At 38.0% G+C, this 27,741-nt stretch overlaps 1 protein-coding gene across 1 annotated transcript in view; it reads left to right on the top strand.

Annotated features, from left to right (window-relative positions):
• Nucleotides 1–27,741, top strand: part of SNTG2 (syntrophin gamma 2) — a 285,318-nt gene that overhangs the window by 132,324 nt on the left and 125,253 nt on the right. The window contains exons 3-6 of the mRNA XM_054822756.1: nt 3,092–3,148; nt 3,245–3,302; nt 22,681–22,724; nt 22,836–22,877. Coding sequence (XP_054678731.1) covers nt 3,092–3,148; nt 3,245–3,302; nt 22,681–22,724; nt 22,836–22,877 — 201 coding nt within the window. The remainder of the gene's footprint in view (nt 1–3,091; nt 3,149–3,244; nt 3,303–22,680; nt 22,725–22,835; nt 22,878–27,741) is intronic.

The raw sequence follows: 27,741 nt of genomic DNA, 5'->3' as shown, positions 1-27,741 counted from the left end.
ATCATCCCTGAAAAATGCTTAAAAAAAGCTAAATATATTTAACTCCTGGCATCTGTTTCACTACTACACAAATCTCTCAAGCTATTTGGCATTCCTGTGGCTCTTCCCTGCTACCTCTCCAATTTATTTGCATCATTTTCAAAATAAGCATATCAGAACTAGCTGTATGATTTAAAGTGTGTGGATCACTGCCAGATACAGAAATAATTTATAGTCTCTCTGCTCCTTCTTAATACTCTCTTGATGTAGGATTACACTAGTGATTCTGGCCATGGCATTATGCAGGAATGTAGTTTTTTCTCATACTCAACATGACTCATATGTTTAGGTCTTTTTGCAAGACCACGTTTTGCCAGATGATAGAGTGCTTTTCTCTGTTTGTTTGGGCTGTTTTCCTTGTTACAAGGATGACTTGAAATGACTTTGACTTTGAATTGCTGTATGCTTAGAATCTATCCTGTTCATCATTACCTTATGACCAGTGTTGTCCCTTACAAACATTATTGCCATTAATGTAGACCTTTTTTTATCACTGATTTTTTTTATTTTTTTTTTTTTAAATAACCCAGTTACTGTCACTGTCCCACAGGAAGCATATCCACTAAAGAGTAACTTTATCTCAATTACATTTTAATTTGGAATCTTTCAGCTAGCCAATTTACATCTGCTTAAAATACACCATTGAATAGTTTTATGTTTTTAATCAAGTTTTTGTGGGGTGTCAGATCACTGCCTTATAAGGGTTATTACAACACTGGTACTCTGTCATCGAGATTGGAAATTTCAGAGCAAGTATTCATGTAATTTGAAAAGGTATTTTCCATAACGCTTTTCCCCTTTAAAATTATTCCTCTTTAAATCCTTATAAACTAGTTTTACTATTATTCCATAATGGAATGGATGGTCCATTGCCAGACTTATGATCACCTGACCTTAAAGCATTGTAATACAATCAAGATCCATGGCTCTATTTATATGTTTTCAATATTGACCCAGTATTAGCTTTCTTCTACTCTTCTGGAATTGTACACTGTTCAATTTTTTAAAATTCAAAATCAGTAACAAAATTCTATCTATGGAAAATGAAATGTGATCTTTGGTCTTGTATGACCGCTAGCCATAATCATAGCAAACAATATATGATCATAGGATTGAAATAAGTTTGTGTAAATTATCTTGATTATGACACTTTATTATGCTCAGCTTTTGGATTTTATTTTGCAATTTGAACATCTTTAAAAGTAGGAGGTTTTTTTCAGTTTTTAAATGTAGCTGTGATTAAAAAAGCTCTTATGTAGGAAACTTAGGTACGTGTTTAGTACCTTCTTTCAAAGTGTCCTTTAATAGGAATATTTGAAGCTCTGTAATAAACTACTCTATGAACTATGAAAATATAAATGTCAAGATTATTACAATGTTATGCAAATAGATTGCTTCGTAGGGCTACAAACTCAATTCTATCATCAGTATTATCATTTGAAATGTACCTATCAACCATATAAAAATACATGTTAATTATAGTTGAATGTATATGATGCCTATAAATAATACTTTGCTTGTCTTTTATAAAATGGCTAAAGCTATCCATGTAGTGTATTTGTATTTGTTATCCAATAATGCTAAAGCAATCTAAACTGTCAAAACATTTATTCCATCATCCTTATGTGATGGGATATATTGGGATAATTTGTTTACAAGTTGTAAGTACAGGTGGAGACAAACATGAATTAAATAAGCAGAGAGGATTTATGTCATAGAAAATGACTCTTGGGAATGAGTCACTGAATTTAAAGGTAGAACATACTCTAATTTAGATTGGATCTGAATTTTGCCAGTGCCTATGATAATTTTGATCAAAAGTTTTGATGCAGTTCAAAATGAAGAAAAGAACCTATGGAGCAATTTGAATTAGCACAGATTTCAATAAAGCTGAATTATATCTTCTGAAATTGAATCACATAAACCTTTTGATATAAATCAGATAGCACGTTTCATAATATCATTTCCATTTTTAGCACAGGCTGGTGTAGTATAATGTACATGGGAACAGAAGAGAGAAAGTTTGAAAGTGAATGAAAGTATTCTTAACTTTTTTTTTACCACATGCATTCGTTTTACCCTCCTAAAATGAGACTGAAATTTATGACTTACTGTATTCCCCTTTCCCCTGAGTCAGTTTGAACATATGTCTAATAAGGTGAGTGTTAGGAAAAAAGCTAAAAATAACAACTTAATACATGATTATGGGCTTGACTATTGAAATTAAAGTTTACATGTATCTGATTCAGTGAAATCATAAAATACCCAATCAAGAAGTATACATATAGGAGTAATCTCATATATAATTTCTGAGGTACAGAAAAAAGAAAAAAAAAATCTTACGTGTTCAGGAATTACTGTTCTACGTGGTAGAGATGGCATTCTAGACAGTACTGTTTAGCATGTTGCAAAAAAAGTTCCCCTCAACTCTGTAATTACCGACAACAGAAGAAGTGCTATTAGTATGTTGTCAGGCGCCAAGATTTACACATTAATGAAATGTCAAATTCAGCATATTACTAAACATATGATGGGTTGCATTTGAAGCAGACTATCACTAAAAGTCTTTTGGCATATGCTGCAAAAAATTGGTATAGGTCTGAAGATATGGATTAGAAAACTTTGGTATTTGTGATTGAAAAATGAGAATGAATGTCATGTGCATACATGATAGCAGTTAAAGAAGGTAAGTCGGCTGTGAAAATTCACATCTCCAAGCTCTTCATATAGTTTTCTCATGAAAACATTTGTCAAAACAGAGCAAAAGCATGTAAAAATTTCTATTTAGGAAGTATATCACTTCAGCAATAGAAAACCATACTAAAAGTCTGCATGTGCAATTCACACACAAGTTCTGCTCTCTGTGGTAAGGAATTAAGTGCCTATAAATCAGAGATGAATGATACTTCAGAACTGAACTTGATCACTCAGATTCTAGGGTACTTTTGAGAATTAGTTTTTTTAAAAGTAAAAAACAGTTTAGAAACATATTCTATGCTTATTCAGATACTGTGTTTTCACCTAAATTTATTTTTTCTACAATTTTTTAAAGCACAGAACTGTTACACTTCATAGACAACCAGTTGGTGGCTTGGGCTTAAGCATAAAGGTATGGATAACTTCTCGTTTCTTACTTTAATGTTCAGTGCAACTACTTCACTTCAGTCTTAATTGAGATCTCATGGTTAATATGCATCTTTTACAGGGTGGTGCTGAGCACAAAGTGCCTGTCGTCATATCAAAAATACTTAAAGACCAAGCAGGTAACATATATTTATGTTATTTATTTATATAGAGCTGTAGTATATGTGGGGTTTTTTGAAAAATTAATGTTCTTTAAATTGAGAATTAAAACATATGTATGGCTTATTCTTTCAACCTCACAGTATCTCTAAGCCTTTCTATAAATGTCCAAATGGTCCATGTGCCTTTGGTTGAATTTAAAATCTATAATATTTTCAGGTCCTTAGGACCTGAAATTTTAGTAAGTAATAGTTTCAGAAAACATATTTTTACTGCAGTAAGACAGTTGCGTTGTAAACAAAATATTGAAGGTTACTTGTGAAAACAAAACTATGACATAGGAAGTCTATTGATGCACTTAACTTTAATAACCCAGAGGATAAAAAAAATAAACCAGTCATATTTTTTTTCCCCACACAGTATTTCACTGCTCTATGATATGACTAACTGTACCCCGTTGTAAACAGAGAGTGATTTGTAATGTTTATTATGGTGATGATAACACAAGATCTAAATTAGTGTAATCTAATCCAGTTAAGTATTATATTGACATTTATGGAGCAAAAGGAACCTTTGGGGGACTGTGTCAGACCTCGGAGTGATCTTGGCAAATTGGAGAACTGCTCTGGAAAACAAAAGGGCCATTCAGTAAGGAAAAGAAGAACGTTTGCACGTGGATGGGCAGTGCTTTGCCAGGTGAACTAAGGGTCTTAGCTGATCAAAAACAAGGTCATATTTTCTCTTCTGGTGTTCTTTTCTTTGCTGAGGCATTTTTTACATATTTGAAGATTTGTTGTGTTTGTGTGATAAGCTTCTGTGTGTTTCCTCTCTTCTCTAGAATAAATCTACCCACTTCATGTAACCTTTCCTGCAAGAAAAGACAGAGCACTGCACTGTGACCCTCAGTGCGTGTCCTGCTCCTTAGAGGACTCAGAGTCACTGACATGATCTTTTGAACTCATCAGCCTCTCTTCTGCTTTGCTGCAGTAGAGATGAAGCACATTGGCTTGGCACCATGTTCAGCCTCGTGCTTCACTACATCACAGACTGTTTTTCTCCTTTGCATTTTCTTCAGTGGGTCCTTATTTTGCTTAAAATGTAATACCCAAACTTGGTAGCCCATTTTCAGCTGATACCTAGTGAATGTTGAATGGATTGGCTATTCCAGTATCCTGTTGGAAAGACTGATTCAGGTTTCCTGTGTACAGTACTCATATATATTTCAGTATGATAGTTCTTTTTATGATATTGTTTCTGCAGTGAGGAAGAGAAGGTGTTTTTATGTCAGTTGTGTTATTGTATATGGAACAATAATAGGCTCCTTGAATACACAGTGTAATAAACCATGCTAAGAAAATAAATACATAAAAATAGTAATAAAAATAATATAAGCATTCAGGTCTAAGGCAAGTAATTCAGGAAATTAATTGCCAACAAGGAAAGCTATCTCCTGCCCTCTTAGGACGTAGTACTTTTAATCAAGGTTACTAGTGAGTTTGTATATAAAATACTTATATGGAGAGTTTTGTGCATTGTAGGTAGTTTTTCATGAACTACATTTATTTGTAGAGTAAGAAATGCAACAACAATTTTATGAGATCAACTGTTTACCTCAAATCTGAAAATGTCTCCTCAGAAGATGCTTGTTTAAGATCTTGTAACCTTTTGTTCAAGGAAGCTCCAAAATGAGTAGCAGTTATAACCAGAGGCAGTGCTGCATCACAATAAGCCCATATGCAATGTTCCTGGCTGGAACAGCTTGCCCAGAGAAGCTGTGGATGCCCCCTCCCTGGAAGTGTTCAAGGCCAGATTGGATGGGGCTTTGGGCAACCTGGTCTAGTGGAGGGTGTCCCTGCCCATGGCAGGGGGGTTGGAACTAGATGATCTTTGAGGTCCATTCCAACCCAAACCATTCTATGATTCCATGAACCAGTGAATGACATGAAGACACTGACGCACCTGGCAAGAGATGAAGAAAGTGGTCTGTACAGGATCAGCTGGGCCACTGGCGGGAAGAAGAGAATCTCAGCCCTGCTTTCATCGTGTGTTGGGGTTGGGTCAGGTGAACTCCTGCCAGCCTGAGTGATTCTGTGATTCATTTAGCACTGCAGATGCTAAAGACCAGAGATATGTGGTATAAATGCTTTTTTTGGCACGTTGCGGCCTGCACTTCTGTTCTGGTTACTGAATGTCTGTGCAACAGAAAACAGTTTGGAGGTTTTTGTTTATTTGTTTCCTCTGGAAAATGAATATTTCTAAAGAGCATCAGAAGATTTTTAGAAAAAATTTGGAAGTCCAGAACCTTCTTATACTGCAAATCTTTTTCTTTTGATATAATCTCAAGAATCTCAAAGTGTTGCTGTTATTCAGTATAGGAAAAAAGATAATAACAAATGCTATTCACAGCATTACTTTGATAGTATCATATTTAATTGGTAATTAATAATAATGAAGAGAATATATCCACATTTAACTCACAGATGACCTTGAGGGAATATTTCTGTTTTAAGATTCTAGTGTTTTAATGTTAAAGGAAACAATCTGATAATATTATTTAAGGGAAAATTACAGCAGTGTTCTAAAAATATCTGCATTCCTTCTCCCCATATATATATATATCCCCGAATGCACACATATGCATACTTAAATATATTTGTATTTATGAATATAAAAAATATTCGTGTTGGATATAATGAGAGGAAATGTTAAGCATGAGGGAGAGAGGAGATTCATACAGAGTTATCTCAAACTAAATTTTGGACTGAACATCTGTATGTTTATAATGTGAATAAATCACCACTGGACTTTCATTATACAAGGTACTAGTAATGGTGAAAATGATAGGCTAGCTTCACTGGTGGCTTTGAATTAAACAGTGAGATTAGTTGCTACTTCAAGCAAATATACTGATTTTATTTTTTTTTTAAAAGAAGTTGTATCATGCAGTAACATTTGAAAATACATCAGTTACCTGATAAAAAAGGGATTTCTTATCAGGAAATTTACTATGAGGGATTTTACTATTTTGGGTTCTTGTGTAAAACATCTGAACTTATGTGAGTAAAATTCTCCTTACTGACTAAATTACTGATTTCCTAAAATGTCTGATAACTTGTGATACTTTTTGTGAAATTTAATGCCCATTATATGACAATACTGCAAAATCATATTTCTAACCTTGCTTTGCTTGGATACAGTACTATTTTATAGTTCCAAAGCTAGAAGTGTAATAGAATAAAGCAGTTGTTTCTTTTTTATATCTGTACAACCTGTCTGCTATCCTAAATATTGTAGTTAGTCAGCTATCTTTGTACTCTTTAAATTTTTCAAATATAGATGAAGTTATTTTATTGGTTTTGACCTAAGCAGCAGCTGAAGGCATTTGCACTTCAGTTGTTGAGATAGGGTGAACATTTCAATTGTACTTGTTTTTGTTACTCAACACAAGCACTTCTGTAGCAACAGTGGTAATAAATACTATTCTTACAGTTTTGACTGGCTTAGAGACCTCTCAGTTTTGATCGCTGTGCTTATAACTTTCAAATTAAGTTATCCTAGGATCACTGTACTCAGTAAGACTTTCCTGAACAAGTTCACTGAAACATAGACAGAAACTCAATTCAAGAGCGTAGCTTTACACTTCTGAAAGACAAGATTAAGTGATCGCTCAGTGCTGGAAGCTAATGTCAATGTATTACAAATCGCAGTAAAGAATGTCCTGAGTTTTTCCTGAACATGTGCCCTCCTCAACAGTATTAAGTAAGAGCAAGTTTTGCTAATGCCAGTGACTCATCACCAAGTTTAGGCCTTTTACATTTTTCTGTGGAGTTGGTTTTTCATTCTAACAACAGTGAATTTTTTTTCATACCACCAAAGTTTTTGCTGAAGTTAATTTCCGTGAGACAGAAGTCCTGTGCCAGCCACAATGAGAAAAAATACATGCAAACACATTTCTAAATTCAAAAGTAAAGTGGTGTAATTAGCTACAGAGTAATTTTAATGCCACAGGTAATTATTTCACTTCCAAAGCAAGGATTTTTTTCTCCTATCCTTATATCAAATCATCCGGTTGACTCAGCATATTAACAACATTACTAATAATCTCCCAGATTATGAAAAGGTACTATTGATGTTGAAGCCTCTCAGTAAGAGTTTCTAAAACTGATTCATGCTTTTTCTAGGGTGGGGTTTTTTACGTAATTTAATACAGTATTTCTGTTCCTGTATTTTCCTTTTTAAACTGGCTTAAGTTAGAGTACATTGCACTCTATTGTTGTACAATAGTTGTACAATCATTATACAATAGTTGGTGATATGCTAATAGCTTCGAGATGTGTATTATTTTTATATATGTCTTACAATTAGTGTTAACAATTTATTTATGGTAAAGACTGCAGTAGGTTTACAGTCAAATAGATGTAGAGTCCTGTTCTCAGAGATGTGTAACTGAATATCCTGAACTTTGAAAGGAATCAGATCAGTCAGGCTCACTTGTAGAGCGAATCCATAAGAAATTTTGTCAGATCCATTAAATATACTTTAAAGAATCCTTAGACACAATATATGGGCAAAGTGTACGTGTGTTTACATCTTTCTGTTATTCCCATTTTTAATTTCTTAAGACTCTTTATGAACTTCTTGTGGAACATAAAGAGTAGAGACTGGAAAAACGAGTGGACTTTGAAATCTAACCTCATCATACATGCAAGTGACTTTCTGCATATAGTATTGGAAATTTTAATTGCATAAACATCAAACAATCAAATTTCTGTTTTGTGTTGCAGAATTATCAAGTTATCAATCACATTTTGTCACCTTAATGCAACTTTCCATTTTCGTGAGACCTGCTGCAGTAATCTGGCTACTGCTGGGAGCTCTGCTCGTATCTCATATAACATGTGGAGTCAGACAAGCAGCAATGATGAAACAAAACAGTGGGTTCAGCTCACTGAGGCATGATGAAAATAGTTAAATAAAATTAAATAAAACCCTTTGGAATAGGGATAGTTTGCATTTTACCAGTTTCAAAAAAGGTTGGTTCAATTCTTAATTTGAAAGCATTTTCCCACCTTCTGTGATAAAAGGTGACTTATAACTCCCATTCTGCTGTACTGAAAAATCTTCTATTTTATGTGTTTAGTCCATTTCTGACTGGGGATGCTGGATGGGAATGAACTCAGGACATTCAGCCACTGAAACATTCTTGGCTTAAAACTGTGTGCTCTGCAAACACAGACTCTGTCCAAATATCACATCCTGGCTGCCTGCATTCAGGACCATCTGTTTGGAGGACATGGTGTCAGTTTGATGAGGGCTTTTAACAGTTTCACTTACACTTACGTGCCAAGCAAAGATGGTTTAGTATGGAAACATATGTGATACTTCCCCCATAGGTATTTTTTTCCATGTTGACTCCAGTCATCCATAAGGGTAGTACAACTAGGGTAACCAAGCCTAGTCTGAATAAATCAGTGGGCATGATGTGAGGTTACAGTCTAGCTGCACAGTTGGTTATATTTGTAGCTGATGTTCTTCATCCCTACAGCAGAACTCACCTTGGCTTCATCAGCCTTGGAGATTCATTCCACTGAGCCAGCAGGGTCAAGATTAAAGATTAGTTAAGCCCAAATGGAGGTATTTGCATTTATAAGGAAGTTGGAATGGATCAAAAATTTGCATTGTACCTTATGCTAATGAAGGTGAAGACTGAACACAAGGCCACCTTTGAAAATGAGAAAGTCCGGTTTTGAACATAAGACATTTGAAACTTGATAGTATTTAATATTTGTACACTGTTTCCTAATATCACTGTGGTGGGTTGACCCTGGCTGGGGGCCAGGTGCCCACCAGAGCTGCTCTCTCACTCCCCTCATTCACTAGACAGGGGAGAAAAAGTATAACGAAAAGCTTGTGGGTCGAGATAAGGACAGGGAGAGATCACTCACTAATTATCGTCACGAGCAAAACAGACCGAACTTAGAAAGGGAATTCATCTAATTTATTACTAGGCAAAACAGAGTAGAGGAATGAGAAATAAAATCAACTCTTAAAACACCTCCCCCCACCCCTCCCATCTTCCTGGGCTCAACTTCACTCCCGGCTTCAACCACCGTCCCCCTCAGCGGCACAGGGGGACGGGGAATGGGGGTTACGGTCAGTTCAGCACATGTTGTTTCTGCCGCTTCTTCATCCTCAGGGGGAGGACTCCTCTCATCGTTCCCCTGCTCCAGCATGGAGTCCCTCTCACAGGAGACAGTCCTTCACGAACTGCTCCAGCGTGGGCCTCTCCCACAGGCTGCAGACCTTCAGGAGCAAACTGCTGCAGCGTGGGTCCCCCACGGGGTCACAAGTCCTGCCAGCAAACCTGCCCTGGCGCGGGCTCCTCTCTCCACGGGTCCACAGGTCCTGCCAGGAGCTTGCTCCAGCGTGGGCTTCCCATGGGGCCGCAGCCTCCTTCAGGTGCCTCCACCTGCTCCGGCGTGGGGTCCTCCACGGGCTGCAGGTGGAATCTCTACACCCCCTCATCCTTCCTCCATGGGCTGCAGGGGGACAGCCTGCTTCACCATGGCCTTCACCACGGGCTGCAGGGGGATCTCTGCTCCGGCGCCTGGAGCTCCTCCTCCCCCTCCATCTGCACTGACCTTGGTGTCTGCAGAGTTTCTTACATCTTCTCACTCCTCTCTCCGGCTGCAAAAGCTCTCTCTCTCTAAGTGTTTTTCTTCTTCTTAAATATGTTATCACAGAGGCGCTGATTGGCTTGGCCTTGGCCAGCGGCGGGCCCGTCTTGGAGCCGGCTGGCATTGGCTCTATCAGACACAGGGGAAGCTTCTAGCAGCTTCTCACAGAAGCCACCCCTGTAGCCCCCACACACTACCAAAACCTTGCCACGCAAACCCAATACAATAAGTTACAAATGTCTTCATATTTTTTTAGGATTATTCATATTTTCCATCATTAATTTTTTATTATCTATGCCAATGTTGTTATTCTTTATTACTGGAATGCTAACAATATCTGAAGATAGCATCTACTTACTGTTCTCTCTCTTGGACTTATACTTCCAGCTCTAAATTTATTTTCAGAAGGCATAGAAGGACATTCATATCATTTTGGATTTCTTTTTTTATTATTGCCTCCTCCAGACTAGGCAGGCCACAAAATGCAATACCTCTTAATAGAAAGGACATCTTAATGAACTGTTAAAGGTCAGTCTACAAGTAAAAGGAAGGTATTTTGATCCTCAACGCAGGAGAGTATTTTTATTCAGCCTAAGAGTTAAGAACATACTTAAGGTCCAATGATACAATTAGCAGTCGTATATTTCGTGAAAAGCATATAGGTAATTGAATTTTTGAGGTTCTAGAACAGTTTATACCATTGAGATTTGGTTTGAGGGTTAAATGCAGAAGCAAGAGACTTAAATTAATGATCTGTATCTAAAGAATTATTTGGGTAGAACAATGCAGAGACTTAATTTTTAAGTGTGTATTTAAGTGAACAGGCATATACTTAAAATCAGGTATGGTACATGTTTTTAAGATGGTAATGTTTTCATTGTTACAATGAAATGCATATTTTTATGCATTAAAGTTATTCATAAACAATTCCTGGAGAGAAGAAAATTTGAGATGAAATATTTGTAAGTTTCACTTAGAATTTTATTTTTTGTTGTAGAATTTGTGTTAGTTTTTTAATAGAATTTAAGAGCTTGATGAATCCAGAACTTACAGCAAAAACCAGAGCATTCCCATTTTGGGTCAATTTGTAATTTTTTTTTCATTCTTTTGGCTAAAAAACAGAATCAATGACTTGGCTGTCCAGCTCTAGATTTAAGCAGTTGCTCATGTACTTTCCCAAAATGAGGCTTTATATATGTATACATATATATATGTCTAAAAATGTGTGCATTAGGTTCCTGATATTCAATAATGTTTTTCTGTTAAGTGCATAAAGAAATTGTATTCAAAGAGTATATTAATGATCAGATTCTTCTTCATGTATGTGAAGAAGATCAACTTTCAATGAAAGAGAATTAGTTTTGCTTAACATCTATGTTAAAATATAAAAAGTTTCTGTAAATTTTATTTCAGTTCTGTAGGGTTTTATGACGAATATTCTCTTTGGAAGGTGCATTTTACAGTTTATGACACAAAAAGGTAGATATAAGATCTGAAAAACATTATTTGTAATTTCAGTGGGCCTATAATATTATGGCTGTCATTCTTGTACTCTGAACTAAATAGAGAAAGGTATGAAAAGTACATTATATTGTTTTAGTTGTCATCGGTTCCAGGTAGCGGCTTAGGATGCCACTGGCATGCCCAGTTGCTGTTCTTTCTCCTCTTCACCTACCCAATTGACAATGTAGTTCCCTTATGAGCTATAGAGATCTAATGAAATAACACTTAAAGTTAGTATTTGAATTCATTACCACTACAGTCCAGGTTGAAGAAAAAAGTTGATGATAATTATTCCATGCATAGAAATTAAAGAACTATGTAGTATGTTTTCATTTAAATAATTTGTTCAGGAGAGAACCACCTGAAGTCCCTTTGAAGATGGATGGCGTTTTGGACTTTGGATTTGGAGCTTTCTTCTACCACAGTGCTTTGGTACAGAAACTGGAGAAGCAAGCAGCTACACAGAAAACATCTTTTAACCGTAACAAAGATTCCCATTGAATTAAAAGATACTAATTAAAATCAGAATAAAAGTCATTCAGATTATTTTGGGGCTGAAGCAGTCAAGAATCATGCAGAATATTTGATGGAAAGACCAAAAGTAATGACCCTTTTGCTTGGAGATAATGTCACATGGAATAATGTGAGAAATTTAATAACATCCTTTGGCAATTTCAGAAAAGTTCTATTTTTGATCTTTTCACTGTTCTTATCTTTCCCTTACTGGTTTCTGAGCTAAAGACTTTTAGGTTATTTTAGGAACTACAAGTCTTCTTTTCTTGTAACTCATTTAAAGCATGTATTTCTGCTACTTTTGCCATCCCCCTTCAGTCTCCAAGTTTATTTTCCAGTTATCACCTCTACAGCATTTAAAACTTGGCATTCTATAATAGAACGTAATAGAAACTTAGTTACATATTTTGTAAGAAAAGATTGAAGATGCCAGATTATAATTTATTTCCTTATATAATGTTACCTAATCCTAACTTGTCTAACTTTGTATTACGTTATTCAGCTCAGAAAGACTTTCACATGTGATATTAATCATATGTCTATTAGAGCTAACCTTATGCCTTAGAATCTTGCAATTGTGTGATCAGATTAATCTTCCTTTACATTGTACTACATTCCTTTGTCAACTTATTCACCTATTAATTAACTTTAAGATGCACATGACTATTTTTACCTGAAAAATATTGTAATAATTCTGAAAATAGTACCAAGTTTAGATTGATTATATGCATAGAGTGCCTAGAGCTTCTAACACTACTGACGGTATTCCTAGAAATAGCACATTTTTTTCCAATTTTAAATAGCTTTTCACTGACTCTTAGCAGAGTGTTAGCAATGCTTTGCTAGTCAAACTTTTTTTAAACAAAACATGACTTATTCATACTCATAAATATTGCTTTTGCTTCTTAATTATTGCTACTTATTTCTGAATTCTGTCCATGTAAGATGCATGAGTATTTTTACTTTTCTTTTCAAACTCAAGGGACTTATTAGTTGTGGATAGGCAAGTATCCCAAGTAAGAAATGACAGTAGTAATATAGCACTTTCAAATTTTCTGAAGATACATTTTAAAAAAAAAAATCTGCTTTGCACATCTTTGTTGTCATGACTTTTCTTATAAAGGCAAAATTTTAAAGTATTTACACTAGTAATGTTCCAATTTTGTTTCCTCACTTTGAGAATTGATGTTTTTCTATTAAGGCAAGATCAAATGAAGAACTGATTTACTGAATATATGTAAAACTGGACATATTTTTCTCTTGTAAGAATTTATCATAACTATTCCCGTGTGCTCTCTCTGCTGCAACATCTACAAGCTCATCTGAGCTACAGTAGGCCTCTTTCCTTAATTAAAGAACTAACCTGTTGTGTCTAAGTTTTCTACACTGAGTTCATACTGTGATGTTACTTGTTGGGAAACACCTGCAAGAATCATATTGCCAATGGGTTTGGCTTAAGGATCTTGCATCGAGACATACAAATACCTCGACTTCTTCAGGAAACTTAGTCCATCTGAATTTTTCTCTCGTTTCCTAAAGCAGGTCTAAAGGCTATTTAATCACAGTGTATGCTGGTACTTCATACAGATCATGTGATAAACTGACAATGCAGCTTGTGTCACAAACCTGTTTGCAATCAGAAAACTATCCCAAATCCTTTTAATAATTTTTGCTTTAGTTGCTGCTAAGAGTTAGATGGGTAGATATAAAACTGAACTTTAAAAGTTTTTTCCATACTGTCTTTCAAAGCACATTTAATGAAAAGTAGTGTCACGCCTAGGAATTTTCCAGATGTTAGTCTTCTCAGTTTTGGTATACATGCAGCAATTGTCCTCACCAGTTCAGATAAAAACCAGCAAATTTTGACTGTAACATATGCTTTCTGAATTATTAGGCAATCATAACAGAATAATATTTTAAAATTGGCCTCAGAAAACAGGTATAATATCATCTGCCTTCTAAAAGTCATGGCAGGGAATAAAAGGATTTGGTTTTTAAGGTTAAGGTTCCTTAATGCCTATCGGTATCCTTTTGGGATCGCTAATTGCCCTTTATACATCTTCCTCATTTTACTTTTTGGCATATATAAAATATAAAGCAATATTAGTTTGTTATAAAGCTAAGGTTATCTCATTAATAGTTTGCAGTTAAAACTATTAGAAATGTGTCGATACAGTAGATTTTCTTTCAAGTTGTATTCAGTGCAAAAAGATCCAGAAACCAAGATGGGTTACATAGAGTATGAAGGATAATTCTGAGAAAAGTCAACATCTGAGAATAAAACTAAATCCTGTTTTCATTCAGAATATCTTTATTTACAGCAAATACTGCCTTAATAGGTTAATGGTATTTCAAATTTGTGTTATTTTGAGCAACTATGCTAAAATAAAAGCATATTGTACAAATATATTCCTGTATGCACCTTTGCAAATCACAGAATTGTAGAGGTTCAGAGGGACCTTTGGGGGTCATCAGGCCCAACCCCCCTGCTCAAGCAGGGCTACCCACAGCCAGTTGCCCAGGACTGTGTTCAGATGCCTTTTGAATATCTCTAAGGATGGACGCTCCACAACCTCTCTGCGCAACCTGTGCCAGTGCTTGGTCGCCCTCAAAGTAAAAAAGTGGTTTCTTGTGTTCAAATGGCATTTCATGTGTTTCAGCTAGTGCCTGTTGCTTCTTGTCCTGTCAGTGAACACCACTGAGAAGAGTCTAGTTCCCTCTTCTTCATCCCCTACGGTCAGGTCTTTATACACATTGATAAGGTCTTCCTGACCCTTCCCTCCTCCAGGCTTAACGGTCCCAACTCCCCCAGCCTGTCCTTACAGGAAAGGTGTTTCAGTCCCTTCATCTCTGTGACTCTTCACTGGACTTGCTCCAGTAAGACTATGACTTTCTTGTACTGGGAAGCCTAGAACTGGACACAACACTCCAGGTGTGTCTCACCAGTGCTGAGTAGAATCATAGAATTATCACATCATTCAGGCTGGAAAAGACCTTTAAGATCATCAAGTCTAACTATTAACCTAGCACTGCCAACTCCACCACTAAACCATGTCCCTAAGCACCACATCTATGTGTCTTTTCAATCCTTCCAGGGATGGTGACTCAACCACTTCCCTGGGCAGCCTGTTCCAATGCTTGACAACCCTTTCGGTGAAGAAATGTTTCCTAATACCCAAACTAAACCTCCCCTGGTGCAACTTGAGGCCATTTCCACTTGTCCTACCACTTGTTACTTGGGAGAAGAGACCAACACCCACCTGGCTACAACCTCCTTTCAGGTAGTTCTAGAGAGCGATAACGTCTCCCCTCAGCCTCCTTTTCTCCAGGCTAAACAACCCCAGTTCCCTCAGCTGCCCCTCACAAGACTTGTGCTCCAGACCCTTCAGCAGCTTCATTGCTCTTCTCTGGACACGCTCCAGCACCTCAATGTCTTTCTTGTAGTGAGGGGCCCAAAACTGAACACAGCACTCAAGGTGTGGCCTCACCAGTGCCAAGTACAGGGGGACGATCACTTCCCTACTCCTGCTGGCCACACTATTGCTGATACAGTAGAGGGGAAGGATCACCTCCCTCCACCTGCTGACAATACTCCTCATTATGTAGACCAAGATGCTGTTTATGACAGCACATTGTTGACTCGTGTCCAGCAACTTGTTCACCAGGATCCCAAGATCCTTCTTAACGTCCTTTTGATAAAAACAGCAATACTCATGTATACTCAAAATACGAAGGAGTCTACCGTACACTTTGTAAATTGGTCTTTTCCCAGAACATGTGAAGTTTTTCTGAATTAAATGACTTTCTCAAAGCAAAAGCCATTTCCTTTCCAGTAAATAATATCAATTTATTTAATAGTAGTTTCTAAGAAATTATGAAAAACACAAGTGGTATTCTCAGTGAAATAAAGCCAGAAATTAATGTCACAAGCGAGAATGGAATTTGGCTAAAATATTGAGACAAACATTTCTATCACTGTAAAAAGTGATAAATCATCTCAAATTCCTCATAACTTATTCCATTTGCATCTCAAATAGCATAGTGTCTTCTGGAAGTATACTTTTGCTTACACTCATGGTAAGGAATTAGTTTCACAATGAATTTATGTCTTGAGCAAAACTTACTCAGAAAACATCACTTTTTGCAGCAGGAGTTATTCTATGGGTTTCTTATCCAAGTACTTAGCCAACCTAATCCTGTCTAATTATTTGGAATCTGATGCAACTACATATCATAATATGGTAAAAGGTTTAGTGCCCAGATTGACTTTATAGTAGTGTAAGATCAGAATTTAGAGTGTTTAGATACAGTTTTTTCCCCTTTTTCTTGGCAATATTATGTCAGGTAATGTCTCTTGATTTTACAGATTCATATGTTTGTCCTCTAGTTGCCTCTACATTTAGCTTCTGTCTGGTAGCTTCCTAGGACTGAAGTGATCTTGAGGCAGTCAATAAGTAAGAGCTATAAAACTATTTTTAATTATGTGACAGTGGGGAAGAGAAGGGAAGTAGAAAGTAAAATTAGGCACTCTCTAATTAAAATACAAAGTCCGGATTGTTGCTCTCAGATTTCCTGTCACCACAGAGTGGCAAGAAATCACATTTATTTAATTGTGTTAATTTCTTAAAATTATTCAATTTTTTTTTATTATTCTCCCCCAGATTTTCCTGTCCTAATAATTGCACATTTTTTCTATGGAACAAAATAATAATTTTCCCTTTTGAACACTAGAGTGCCTATTTCTTGCTATAAATCATGGTTTCACAGATTTCCCTATATTAGTACTTCTATGAGCAGCAGCAAAAGTTGTTGTCTTTTGACCAATGTACCCGTTCGGTCTCTGTCCCCACCTCTTACACACACCAGCTTTCCAGCTAGGATCCCTGCCCCATGACTTTACCACCCATTCCAGTGTTGGAAGAAAAACACAGCCTTACGTTGTCTGTAGTACCCTACCAGGTGCAATGGCTAGAACAGAAAAAGACTCTGTGTGTTAGTACTTCTTTTATGGAACAAAATCAGAAGTTTACAGTTGCTAGCACGTACATTGTCCTAGACAATTCTTGGTGTCAGTTGTGTGCACAGTTGTGTATGCCAAACTGTGAGGAAAACTACATCTGAGAGTGATTGGTTCCTGCTCAGATGCTTGGATGAAAGCTAGTCTTTCCTGGTGACACTTGCGGTACCTGCGCCCTCTTATAGCTCATGTTATTCTTCATATAGTCCAAGCTGAAGAGAAAGCAGTTAACTTTGCAGATACCACGCTAAATGCTATGCAGCTTTACAGAGGGCCGGCTAAAATATTGTTGTGCAAGGTGACCTCAGCTTTTCACCAGTCCCACAACCTATTCACAGAGTAGCATTTTCATTCACTGCTCTGTGAGTCAGCAGGAGATTCCTTCTGCTGTTAAGGCATTCACGATCAGGGTATTGAGGAGGTTCAGTGGCAATTTCTGTAGCACTGCTGAATACCCTACGCCTTCATTCCTATAAGGCCCATTATTATCTCTCCAAACCTGTGCTCCCTGCTACGTCCAGTCTTTGCCTACTCCTGCGTCCAGTACCTGTCTCACCTCGCAACCCGTGCACCTTTCACATTGAATCAATTCTTACAAAGTGTTGAGCTTCAGTGCTTCAGGCTTGTGCACACTTAGATCTAGAAGTGACTTCTTGACTGGTAGATATATTACTTTTAGGAACATGAAATGATCTCTTTCTGCTTGCTCTGTAGGCACTGAGAAAAGTGGAGAGAAAAGGCCCGGTTCCCCATGTGCCACTTAATTCAGCGTGGGGAACCTGGCACATTAGAATAATGGCATGGGTATTTTATGAGACATATTGTATTATTGAGTGACTGACAGCATTTCTTTACATCACAAACTAGACACATATAAAGAGGAAGAAAAACTGAGAAAACCTCATGGTCAAGAACAGAAATTTGGAACATTTTTTTTTTTAATTTAAAGAAGTTAAATTTAACCAAGTCATGTAAAAGTATGTTCGGTTTTAAAAACTTCCCTAACAAGGTTTTCAATGTCTGAGATAATATACTTTGTGTTTTTAAACATAGATTAAAAATGTCAAACTACTTGTCTTCAAAAATTGCAGCATACGTATCTTTACATTCATGACTATAGTTATGTCCAGTTCATGGGAGAGAAGGGAAAAATATATCTGGATAATTTTAAGAAGTCTCTTGCATCCTATATACCAATATCTCCACTTTTCTTTTTATTTCATCTAGTTTTTTAAATATTCATTTAGATTTTCTTTATGCAGTGAAATACTTATGCATATATTTAAAGTTAAGCTTATCAATTGAGAGTCCCATGAGGTCAATGCAGCTCATTGCGTGCTTTAAGCAGCATGTTTTTGTGCATCACTAATAATGTCAGAAGACATAGTACCTGGTATGTTTCTTGTGTGATTCAGGAATTCAACATAAATTGAGTGAAAATATGTACTGTGGTCAATTTTGAAAAATATAAAGACATCAGATTATTTACAGACTCAAATCTACATAGAGCTGTGCATCAATTAACATGTAGTAAGTCAGAATTTCCCAGGAGTCTGTTCAGTAAATTTACCATTCCACAATTTTGCAAATTTTGGAAAATTTGAGAGCCCTTCTTCAGCCCTAATGGATAGGAAAAGGAAACAAGGCATAGCTAGAAAGAATTACTTGTTCTTTTCCCTTCTCACTGAGTGTAAAATAATTTTTCATAGTTCATGAGTCTGAATTGGTTTTTAATGATGTGGTTAATAATGTGGGTCATTTGCTTTTGGAAAAGTTTTTCAAGTCTAATGTTGTCAAAAATAAGATTTTTGTTATGGTTATTTTTATATCATTTCTTCAAAATAAGCCGCTTTGGGTTTCCCTGATGCTTTTCTCCTACTTCAGTATCACTTGTGAATTTAATCAATGATGTGCAGCATTTAATCAATATTAAACCTTTTTAAAGATAATTAAGATGTAGAGTAAAGGTGATGTAGCACTAGTTGTTGCAGTACACACTTCATTATCTTTTCCTGCCTGGTACATTTCTACTTATCACTACTTTATGCTTATTTTCTTTGCAAAGTCTTTTTTTGGCCATGTTCAATTCACTGCTACTAAAATAGTCTTTCAAATAAAACTTCAAGAGGCATACTGGATTCTAAATAAGTTATATTCTCTGAATAAGGTTATATGCTCCTTGGTATCCCAACACTCTTTTTCAATTGTTTTGTTTTTAGTGCAGATTCATTTTACACATAGTGACTGGTAATTGCGGAGCAGCCTTTCGTAGACACCTTTGTATATGAGGATGTTACCAGGGGAGAAGAAGTCCCACATAGCCTGGAACATTTTACTTAAAGTTAACATTTTTGTCATGTAGACAATATATGACTTAATGAAAACGTCAATAGATGTCTTGTCTTCAGATATAAAATATGCCTTGGAGAAATAAGACTGCCTTTCTGTCTCTTTCCAAGGAGTTTATTTTTTTTTTTTTATTTCTAATATACTTGTAAACTTTATTGTAACTTGTGCATCCTAGTGACATGTCCCGTAAAATTTGATTTGTGGAAAATATTTCTATTAGAAATCATCATTGATTTTAATTTATAGACAATTGACTAAAACCAAAGTGTTTCATCACAGACTTGCAAGCATAGTTTGCCAGAGCACCATCACTGGCCGTGATGGCAGCAGCCATGGAGGTGTCTTATGTTATTGGGTTAGTTTGCAGCATATTGTGCTTTTGGAGCAAATGCCCTGATTGTCCCCATTTTCCGTGCTTAGTTCAGTTCACAGAGCATTTGGTATCAGCCACATAACTCTCCTTCTCTCGTTTACTTATCTGGACAGTTTTGATTGTGTGTAGAGACTCTGCAAGCAGGATATAATTGCTTGGTGTTCTTAAACTATAAAATGTATTGGTAGGTAGCTGGGGATATTGCAGTACTCATCACCCCTGTGGGATGAGCAATGAGTCTTTGCTGGCTGGCCAGTCAACAGTCAGGTGGGAAAGGTGCAGCCTCCATTGCTCCCTGGAAGGGATTTGTCTCCGGTGCTGCTGAGTTACCATCCTCCAGCTACCTGGTTTTCTTCCTTGAGATTTTATACCTTTTCTTCTTCAATCCTTGAGCTGTTAACTAGCCCTATCTCAAGAATTTTACCTGTGGCTGGAATTTTACCTTTCCTATTTGGCATGGATGCTTGTCTACGTATTTTATTATAACTCTTGTTAGAACTAAGCAATTTTCTTGAAAGACTTAGACAAGATTACACAACTGTGCTGCTGTGTCATTATGCAGTGGGTCATGGATAGCTGAACATCCAAGAGGATGGTGATAACGACCTGCCTGCAGATCTTCATGACGTGCTTTTCCATCAGAATCTCATCTTTCACCCAAGCGTTTTCTGGCTCATTATGCTTTCCTTTCTTACCAGCCCTACATTTTTCCATTTTCACCTCTTACAGAAGTTCTTTCCAAACTCATCTGTTGCATCCCCATCCCTCTTTCTTTTATTGTGCTTCTTTTTCAATATTGCTGTTTCCAGCTGATCTTCCCAATGGCAACAGCTGCTTTGGCCTCCCAGAAGGGCCAACAAGATGGGGCCTCAGGAGAAAAATTATGCCTGCTGCCCACATGTGCCATCTTCATTGCATCTGTGCCCTGCAGGTCGACTGGCACTTGTTGAAGTATAAACAAACACATCTGCCTTGCTGCAGTGAGTTGGAGTGTGAGTCCTACTGCGACCCACACGCAGACAGAAAAATATCCCAGGACTGGCTTATTAGGGGTGTCCTCCTGAAGCAGGTCAAGAACCCACTCTCCCTGTGTTACACCTTGTTCAGTTGATGTCCAGTCTCTGCACTGATTCCAGTTGCAGGGACCATTGCATTACTTGTAAGCAAGATCTGCTTCTGCGTGTGTGGCCTGTTGCAGCAGTCACTGGCAGCAGGAGTGCATCGCTGTGTGGCACCGGTGTGCCTTAGGACGGGCTGCTTAGGGGCCCACAAACATACAGGTTTTTTGCGGTAGCTTTCCTCGAGCAGCTTCACATCACCTGGGGGCATTCAGACTGGGATACCAGTCTAACAGATCTGAAGTAAAATCCCTAAAACCCATACAGTGTGGGTGTAAGGAGCCTCAGCACCAGCTGCTTTGATTCCTGATCTATCGCCTTTCTGCCTCATCACTTGCTAATACAGACATACTCAAAATTTATCCACTCGGTTCTGAGTCAATCAATCACACGCAGTGGGCAAGGCCTGCACCCTTTGACTTTATCCTTTTATACTTTCCCACAACTGGAATTTCAAACCCACCTTCTTCCTTCTATCTCCAATCCAAGTATGCTCCCACTTTCCTAAAGCAGCCCAATGGCCCTCACATAAGCATTGAATTCAAAATGATTCCCATGTTTTTCACTGTTGGTATATGTACTACTGACAACTTGAACAGAAGCTTAGTATTGAGATGCCCGAGCTAATATTCAGCATCTCTAGCAATGTATGTACCCAAGATAGGCTACTTCACATTGCTTTGTGATGTTTTTGAGCTGATTTAATTCAGTTGCATTTCTGGACATAGATGTCTCTTTTCTATAACAGCTATTACAAATTGTGTGCATGGTTTTAAATACAAAGCAGGATAAGAAGTGGGGTAAAGACCTTCAAGACAACTTGTAGCATGGTATTTAAAATAAATAGTGAAATCTTTCCTAAGTATTGATAAAAGTATGACTAATGAACTGTTATCTTTTATCTGCCGAAAGAGTGATGAAAAATCTATTAGAAAGATGAAATATAATGGAAGTGCTATTTTGTACCAAAGGTACATTTGCAGTGGCAAAAGCTGTATTGCAGAAATGGTGAGAATACTCTATGCAGTTTTTTCCTTCTTTTTTATCTCTGTTTCCATCTCTCAAAATGCTGACTTTGTTAACATTTATTGCATTCTTCAAAGCCTCAAGCTGTGACCCTCTAAGATCATATCTAAAACTAACGTGTCTTATTTGAACATATCAGTCTTTGCAGGAACAGAGCCTTACTTTCAATTAAGTAATAAATTCTAAGAGATAAACACCCTCAAATTCCACTAAAAAAAAAAAAAGTGAGAGAATACACCTCAAAAATGTAATTGTTTGTATCTGTGCAGAATTGTTTGCAGTTTCATTTTTATTTCCATTAACTCTGTAAGTCAGGGAACATGCAAATTACAGACTGGAATAATGTATTTTGCTATTCTCAGGAACAAAGCTAACTCAAACTTCATGTTAAAGAGTTGTATTAAATTCTAGGCACAACCTCTTTAATTATAGAGGTCCCTGTAAATTTGTTCAGGGGGAAAGGAATTGCTAAGTAGTTTCAGCATTTCCTATTTCCCTTTTGTGGAGGAATAATGAAAAGTGTGAATCACACCTTCCACATAATTTAATGAAATCCTTCATTAGTGAGACATGACATTTGTATTCCATTTTAAATAAGTTCTTTGTGCATGGGAAGTAACTCTCTTAATTTGTTTTAAATTGCTAGGAATCTATTACTTTTATAGGATGGATACTCATTGCTATGCCATTGGTATTTTCACAACCAAATCAGTATCAAATGAAGGTTACAAACAGCACGCTAAACCAATTGCTGAAAGAGAATACAGCATTATTTTTCAGTACTGCTTTCAATTAACATGTACTCCTTCTGTAATCCCACAGCTGACCAAACAGGAATGTTATTTATAGGAGATGCAATAATACAGGTCAGTAAACATTCGCTTTTTCCACAGCCATTTGTTTCATTCTTGCCTTTATGTTTATTTCATTAACTAACACATTACAAATAATTTTCTCCCTATTGTATCTGGTTTTAGGTTAATGGTATAAATGTAGAAAGTGCTACCCATGAAGAAGTGGTAAGTCATTCTACTTTGTTTTTTTGGTAGTGTACAGAATATCCTGTGTCCATACTGTTCTGTTTTAGCCTTGCTCCATATAACTTTACTCTTTTTTACTATAAAGACACAGTTCTATAGTCAGATTTGTTATATTTGTGATTACCAAAAGCTTAATTTTGGCTGTTAGCATTCATTATAGTTTCTGCACTCTTACTGTGACTCTTCTTCATAATAAGATATATGCACTAGTAGCACAAATGTGCTGTTCTACAGTTGAGTCTTCATCATTGTTTATTATAGTTGTTACATCCCTTAGATAAAATAAGTATTTCAAAGCACAAAATAAGGCAAAAATGCAAAATCCGTGTAGGTTACCTCTATGCTGCTCAGCAGAGTGCAACTGCTCTTCCCAGTATAGGAGCTATATCAGTTTTATCAATGAACACATTATCTCCTTTTTTTTCCCCCTCCTGTAAACTGTACACTGGGCTGCTTGCCATGAAAATTCAATAGAATGCAAACAAAAAATTAAAAAGCCTTTACTATTTAACAGTGAATGGTCAAAGTACAAAAACCATACATTACCTTTTTTTATGATGCTACTTAAGGTACCAAAATGTCCTTTGGGTGATCACGATTAGTCTTTCAAGGGCTGCAAATAAATTGGATAGTCTTTTATATATATAAATGGATATGTATATATAACATAGGTATATGTATATAAAACATATATGTGTTTGCGCAAATACAGTCTTTATGGATTATGCTTTTGGTATAGCACCTGATTCATTCAGGGTTCACCTGCTGTGGTAGTATATTTAAATGGTAATAAAATTCTCACCTTCTTAGCATTGCAGGAACAGAGATTGAATTACTTTAGTAAATAATCTGATTTAACCTACTGTAAAAGGAACTGAAGGGGTCAGTGTCATGATCCTGCTCAGGTATTTAAAAACTTTGTTTCCCATTCCCTTTGGTGCAATTGAAAGGGACACAACTTCTGTAGGTCTTGCTGCTGCATGCACTGAAAAATAGAAAATCTAATTAACGTTTTGCTGCCTATTTCTAAATGTGCACTTGTGTGAGAACTTGTGGGGATTCCTGATGGGAAATGTATAAAGGAAAACAGTTATTTTATTTGGTGAACTGATGTAACGTGACCTAATTTATATTTATTTACCATATACATTACTGCGGGCTGTGGTGCACTGCACAGTGGTCCTGTTTCATGCTGAGAAATCTCAAGTGTTAGGAAGTATGGACACTAATAACAATAGCATACAATGTAAGAATTAAACTTTTCTAAATGCCGGGACAAGAATGGGAGAAATTGAAAAAGCAGTGATGTTACATGGTTTTAAATTTCATCTTATTCTCTAAGTCATTTTAAGGTGCTATTTATCAGATTTTGTGGAAGTTTCTTTATAAGGAAGCAAGAAATGTGCTTAAACATTGGTTCTTTTTGATGGTATCCATAGGACCAAGATGCAAGTCCTGTCTTCAAGCCTGAATGCTCATATTGGACACATCCTAATCCCTAGGTGGTGCTCCCAGAGGTTATAGGGCTATAGATATAAATAACCATAATAAAGAAATCTTGTACCTAACAAGACCATACCCGCATGCAGGAAATAGAAGAATACAGAAAACATACAAAGCTCTCAACTTCAGTCTGGGACGATATTAAGGCACACATCTCTGTACCTTGGTTTTCACAGGAAAAGCAGCGTGTGTGGATTGCTGTGACACACGGGAAAGGCCCCTTGCCCAGGATTGTACAGCACACTGCGGAATGCAGTCACGGTTTCTGCACACCTTCTGAATCTGGTCATGTTCAGTTTAGAGGAATCTTGAGACTGAAGAATGGAATTATGGTGACTAGTTCTAGCATGATATGCTGACTCACTTGTGTATTCATTTTCATGGTAATGTTCAAGCAACGGACCAAGGTCTTCCAGTGAGGGTTTTTTGCTTAAAAGGAAAATAATTAAAATGTTTTTTACGTTGCTTTATAGAATTAAGATGGCAAGGATTTCTCCTGGGAAAAAAATAAAACAGGGAACTATTTTCTTCTTCTAAAGAATGCTACTTCTGTAGCATTTTCAGTGCTTAGATGCTTCCACAGTATTTTCACCATCACATGTTCTCTCCAGTGGGCCTGAGATGAATATCTGAGACCAAAGTTCTGGCAGGATTTCTTGCACTTTCCCCTCCATACTCTTCATAATCTACCCCAACTGGAGAACCACTTCCACAGCAGCACTCAGACTAATGCATTGAAAAGCACAGAGGATGGGAGATGGCAGGGAACCTGTCAGTTTTGGAAGCCAGTGAAACAAATCGCCAGCTCTTGAGCGGGTGTATCCAAATGGCTCCTAGCGAAAACATGTTTCATAGCATCTGTTCCCTGTGCTGCCATACTCTCCATTCTGTCGTGAACCACTGATACCTCAGCCTCATCCTTCTCCTAAACATTGCTTCCAACAATTCTATACCACATAGCCTTCATAGGCCACTGTCTCTGCTGCAGTGATGATTGCTGATTTGGTAATAGATAGCCTAAGGTTTAGCAGCTTCAAGGCTTTTTCTAGGGATTCTTACCTAGCCGTATAATTACAAAAAAATTATTGGATTTCATTTGAAAATGTAGTGGGCACTTGCCCCATTCTCACTGACTCAGAGAAAAACAGCAGTCCATAATATGCTTATTTTTTGTATCTTTTACTTTTCCAGTTATTTCACGAGGTTTTGAAATACAGTTTACCACAATGTTTGGTCTAATCTGAAACAAAATAATTTATTGAATAGTAGTTAGTTTTCATAGAATCATAGAATCATAGAATGGTTTGGGTTGGAAGGGACCTTAAAGAACATCTAGTTCCAACCCCCCTGCTGCGGGCAGGGACACCCTCCACTAGATCACGTTGCCCAAAGCCCCATCCAACCTGGCCTTGAACACTTCCAGGGATGGGGCATCCACAGCCTCTCTGGGCAACCTGTTCCAGTGCCTCACCACCCTCACAGTAAAGAATTTCTTTCTAACATCTCATCTAAATCGACCCTCCTTCAGCTTGAACCCATTACCCCTTGTCCTGTCACTACACTCCCTGATAAACAGTCCCTCTCCAGCTTTCCTGTAGACCCCTTCAGGTACTGGAAGGCTGCAATTAGATCTCCTCAGAGCCTTCTCTTCTCCAGGCTGAACAATCCCAACTCTCTCAGCCTGTCCTCACCGGAGAGGTGCTCCAGCCCTCTGATCAGCTTCGTGGCCCTCCTCTGGACTCACTCCAACAGCTCCATGTCTCTCCTGTACTGGGGCCCCCAGAGCTGGACGCAGTACTCCAGACGGGGTCTCACAAGAGCGGAGTAGAGGGGCAGGATCACCTCCCTCGACCTGCTGGTCACGCCTCTTTTGATGCAGCCCAGGACACGGTTGGCTTTCTGGGCTGCAAGCGCACACTGCCGGCTCATGTTGAGCTTCTCATCAATCAATGCCCCCAAGTCCTTCTCCTCGGGGCTGCTTTCAATCCATTCCTCGCCCAGCCTATAGTCGTGCTTGGGATTGCGCCAACCCATGTGCAGGACCTTGCACTTGGCCTTGTTGAACTTCATATGGTTCACATAGGCCCACGTCTCCAGCCTGTCAAGGTCCCTCTGGATGGCATCCCTTCCCTCCAGCGTGTCGACCCCACCACACAGCTTGGTGTCTTTGGCAAACTTGTTGAGGGTGCACTCGATCCCGCTGTCCATGTCGCCGACAAAGATGTTAAACAGTGCCGGTCCCAGTACCGACCCCTGAGGAACACCACTCGTCACCCTTCTCCACTTGGACACTGAGCCGTTGACCACAACTCTTTGAGTGCGACCATCCAGCCAATTCCTTATCCACCGCGTGGTCCATCCATCTAATCCATGTCTCTCCAATTTAGAGACAAGGATGTCGTGCGGGACATTGTCAAATGCGCTGCACAAGTCCAGGTAGATGACGTCAGTTGCCCTTCCCTTATCCACCAATGCTGTAACCCCATCATAGAAGGTCACCAAGTTTGTCAGGCATGATTTGCCCCTAGTAAAGCTGTGTCAGCTGTCACCAATCACCTCCTTATTTTCCATGTGCCTGAGCATAGTCTCCAGGAGGGTCTGCTCCATGATCTTGCCAGGCACGGAGGAGAGACTGACTGGCCTGTAGTTCCCTGGGTCTTCCTTTTTACCCTTCTTAAAAATGAGGGTTATGTTCCCCCTCTTCCAGTCGGCAGGAACTTTGCCAGACTGCCAGGACTTCTCAAATATGATGGCGAGTGGCCTGGCCACTTCATCCGCCAGTTCCCTCAAGACCCGTGGGTGCTTCTCATCAGGTCCCATGGACTTGTGCACCTTCAGGTTCCTTAGATATTCTCCAACCTGATCTTCTCCTGCAGTGGGCAGTTCTGCATTCTCCCAGTCCCTGCCTTCTGTGCCCTGGGCAGTGTGGTCAAGCATTTGCCAGTGAAGACTGAGGCAAAGAAGTCATTGAGTACCTCAGCCTTCTCCATATCCTGGGTAACCAGGGCACCCGTTTCATTCCGGAGGGGACCCACATTTTCCCTCGTCCTCCTCTTATCACTGACATACCTATAGAAGCTTTTCTTGTTGTCCTTGACATCCCTGGCCAGACTAATTTCTGTCAGGGCTTTGGCTTTCCTAACCTGCTCCCTGGCTGCTCGGAGAGTTTCTCTGTATTCTTCCCAGGCTACCTGCCCTTGCTTCCACCCTCTGTAGGCTTCCTTTTTTTGTTTGACTTTGCCCAGGAGTTCCTTGTTCATCCACGGGGGCCTCTTGGTGGTTTTGCTTGACTTCCTCTTTGTTGGGATGCATCGCTCCTGAGCTTGGAGGAGGTGACCCT

Source organism: Grus americana, chromosome 3, assembly GCF_028858705.1.
Source record: "Grus americana isolate bGruAme1 chromosome 3, bGruAme1.mat, whole genome shotgun sequence".
NCBI lineage: Eukaryota > Metazoa > Chordata > Aves > Gruiformes > Gruidae > Grus > Grus americana.
Note: the sequence above shows the minus strand (reverse complement) of the source record. Positions and strands in the feature narration are given on the sequence as shown.